This window comes from Elaeis guineensis, chromosome 10 (assembly GCF_000442705.2).
Source record: "Elaeis guineensis isolate ETL-2024a chromosome 10, EG11, whole genome shotgun sequence".
Taxonomy (NCBI): Eukaryota; Viridiplantae; Streptophyta; class Magnoliopsida; order Arecales; family Arecaceae; genus Elaeis; species Elaeis guineensis.
In genome coordinates this window covers 78059377-78062989 of record NC_026002.2, presented here as the reverse complement: position 1 = coordinate 78062989, position 3613 = coordinate 78059377, and the positions used below count along the sequence as shown (strand labels likewise).

Sequence of the window (3613 nt, the reverse complement as noted above, 5' to 3'; positions counted from 1 at the left end):
CACTTATTCATTAGGTCAACAGCATCTTTCTGTATGGTTAGCCAAAAGTACCCCAATCACAAGATTTTAAGAGCAAGGGCTTTGCCCCCAAGTGATTGTCGTAGATCTCCTCGTGAACTTTTCATAGGGCATATTCAGCTTTTGAAGGACGAAGACACCGAAGTAGGGGTAGAGTGAAAGATCTTTTGTACAGCCTCCCATCATACATGATGTATTGAGGTGCGAGGTGTCTCATCTTCTTGGCTTCATCTCGATTGGTAGGTAGCACTCCATCCTATAAATAGTGTAAAATAGGATCTATCCAACTTGGCTCAGGATTTGTTTGCATCAGAGCAGGCTCTTCAATGCTTGGCTTCTTAAATGTTTCAAGGTATGAGCTTCTTTTTAGGTTGGCCACACCTATCATTGCAAGTTTTGAAAGGAGATCGGCCCGCACATTCTCCACCCTTGATATTTGTTGGATGTTCATGGTGGTGAAGTTAGAGGCAAAGTCTTTGACTTTCTGTAAATACTTTATCATGTTTGGCTCTCGAGCCTCATACTCTTCCTGAACTTGGCCTACGATAAGCTGTGAGTCACTGTGAATCTTGAGGTGCCGAACTTTCAAATCTTTCGTCATTCTCAGCCCGCTCACCAGCACTTCATACTCGGCTTCATTATTGGAGGTAGGAAACTCGAAGCGCAAGACGTGTTCTGCGACTACTCCATTTGGGCTTATTAAGATCAACCCAGCTCCCGAACCCATGGTGTTTGATGAACCATCCACATGAAGAACCCAACATTCATCAGTCATTGAAGCTGCTTCCTCAGTATTCTGCTCCTCTTCTAGGGTGGTGCATTGCAGGATGAAATCAGCTAATGCTTGAGCCTTGATGGATGGCCGAGGTGGTGAGTCGATTGAGCACGCCATCCTGTGCTGTCCAAGAGCCAAGCTGATTTGGAGGAGGACAGGCGGTCAACCTTAGGACACGATCGGAGACCATTGGCTGGTGTCTTTTTTGGATATGATCCATCGAAATATTGTTGACAGGATGACCTCCACTTGTAGGGGCAGGCTGGTCTACATTGTCTACCAAATTTGACTTTCTAGAAATAATTTGATCTTCGATGGTAAGGTGTTCCTACACATCAGGTGCTGGAGAGAGCGATCTATTTATCTGTGGAGTACAGTCATTTCAATGCTGCTAGCCCATCCCTTGATGCCCCCATTCTTTGGGACTCCCTTGCTACCCCTGCAGCGATCCGGAGGATCATTTTTATTTCCTAGGAGCCCCCTCCTTTTGAATTTGTCAAGGTGAACTTTGATGGCAGTGTCAGAGATGGAGAGAAGGTGAGGGGTTTGTTATTCGAGGTTTGGATGCTAGGCTGTTGGCGGCTGGAGGTTTTTATCTCTTTGAGCCTTTAGTTCTAGGGGCTGAGCTTCATGCCGTCTGGGCTGATATTATCTTTACCAGATAGGAGCTGCGGACGGAGAGGATCTTCATCGAGGGTGATTGTACTCTCATCATTGGATGGATCCATGATAGCATAAAACAGCTAGAAGCTCATCCACTCCTCACTGATATGTGGATGGTACTTCACCTTGCAATAAGAGTGGTGGTACGGCATGTCTATCGAGAGATAAATAGTGCGACAAACTAGATCACATCTTTTGTTGCAGAGTACTTTGAAGATTGGGCTTGGCAATAGGATGATAGTGTTCTGTCGGCTCTACGAAAATTTTTATATTCTGATTTTCTGAACTACTCTCATACTAGAATGGTGTGATAGTCCGTATTGTTAGAATTTGGAGTTTGAAGCATGCATATGTATTTCAAAAACTTAATTTTCTAAACACTGTAGTGGAGAATAAGATTAAAAAAATTTTAATCTGAATTTTGCATGTATAAAAAATATAAAATCACATGGATCTATTTCATATGCTGAAATTGATATATGCTGAAATTTAAATTATGATCAAATCACATACCATTTTCATAATCTCTTTCTTCAAATCTAGATCTGAAAGAGACAAGGCTCTCTGTTAGCCGCATAAGTGTTTGGTCTCTACAAGTATCCACTTAGGATCAGCCTGAAATAGTCCTCTAAGATCTAAATTTTGATTCTCCAAAATTCAGCCTGCTGAATCTGAACAAAGCCTGGATCGCGATCAATATTTGATCTTTCTCCTTGATCCTTATCTTTTCTTCTCTAATCTTTTTTCCCTGCTTATGTGCCACTACCAATACTAGAAACTAGTAATCAATGGACGCTCAACACCTTGGGCATGTGCAAAACTTGGGATGCACATCCCAAGTAGTATGGCATGGGGACGCATAAGGAGAAGAGAAAGAGGGAGGAAGAAAGGGCGTTGGAGGTTCTCTTGGGGTGGAGAGGGGCTGGCTTGGATGATTTTAGGACCTTAAGGAGGTCTCCTTTTATAGACACAAAGATTGAATCCTATTCAATCATTTAATATAAGTCCTACTTGTATTAGGATTCTTATTAACTTAAGTTATCCAACTTACATTAGGAAGCCCATTAGACGGCAACTATTAGAGCCCTTGCACCCATAAATAGACACCCTATTTTGCACCCAAGAGATACCCCATATGAGAACTAAAGGTTCTTTAATCAATGGATACGTCCAAATTGAACAATTCAAAGTGGCACCCCATAATAACTATCAAGGAGATTCATAAGGGACTTGCACCCTTAATTTATGTGATCCATAACCTTAGACACCCAACAATTAGAGTCTCATGAATCTTATTCATGTAGATAATTAGCAGGTAATTAAGTTAGAATTAACTTATCAAATAAGTAATCCCAACAAAAAGAAGAATTGGGTCTAACCATGTGCTAGTAAGGTTACCATGAATCCAATGGATTTCTCTAAACCCAATTGACACTTCATAAGTTCAATTTCTTATTCCAAGCCTAATCCCTTTGTTGTGTGACCCCATAGGTTCAATTCTATCTGGTAGTGAGACATACAATGATCTCTATCATTATATCATTGAAACTCTTTTCAATGGATCGGAACAATTTCACTCTAACTTAGCAAGGATTGTCGATCCGAAACAATCCTAGTGAGCTCTCACAATCCATCAGTGACACCTAGTAGTATATGGTGGCAATCCAGTAGAACTGAAATGAACCTCTAGGTGTAGTTAACATGTGATTCAGTCCCTCTATCGTGAGTCCCGACTAGATGACAGATCATGGATAAATCGTCAAACCTCAACATCAGTCATATGATAGATTCGATTAGCTCAAGTCTAGATGTGATATCTATGAAAATTTTTTTTCATCAATCACTCTATTGTGACCACAGATTCATGGACTTACCTTCTTAAATCTCATAGGACTACTCCTTTCTATCAAGATTGATAGATCCTATCTTGATGTGCACCTTACTCCTACAGTAGATCAACTATCGTCAATATCCACTACAAGAGCTCATTGAGATCCATATTTATATATCAATCAAACTTCAGCAGCCTCACTGCGAGTAGTAATACCATCTCAAGTTAAAAGATCAGTTACATAACTCAGCATCGAGACAATCACTGACATTTGAATCGAAATCCAAGTGATCTCTCGTATGGTCACACTCAGTGCTAGTTGTTCT

The 3613-nt window shown here is 40.8% G+C and overlaps 1 protein-coding gene across 1 annotated transcript; it reads right to left on the bottom strand.

Annotated features, from left to right (window-relative positions):
* Positions 1 to 274: 274 nt before the first annotated feature.
* On the bottom strand, positions 275 to 910 carry LOC140852227 (uncharacterized). Its single transcript, XM_073245200.1, has one exon. The coding sequence runs from the start codon at positions 908 to 910 to the stop codon at positions 275 to 277; it is 636 nt and encodes a 211-aa protein (XP_073101301.1).
* Positions 911 to 3613: the final 2703 nt, after the last annotated feature.

Coding starts and splice junctions, on each gene's coding strand:
- LOC140852227 (XM_073245200.1), bottom strand. CDS start 910: ATGGCGTGCTCAATCGACTCACCACCTCGGCCATCCATCAAGGCTCAA.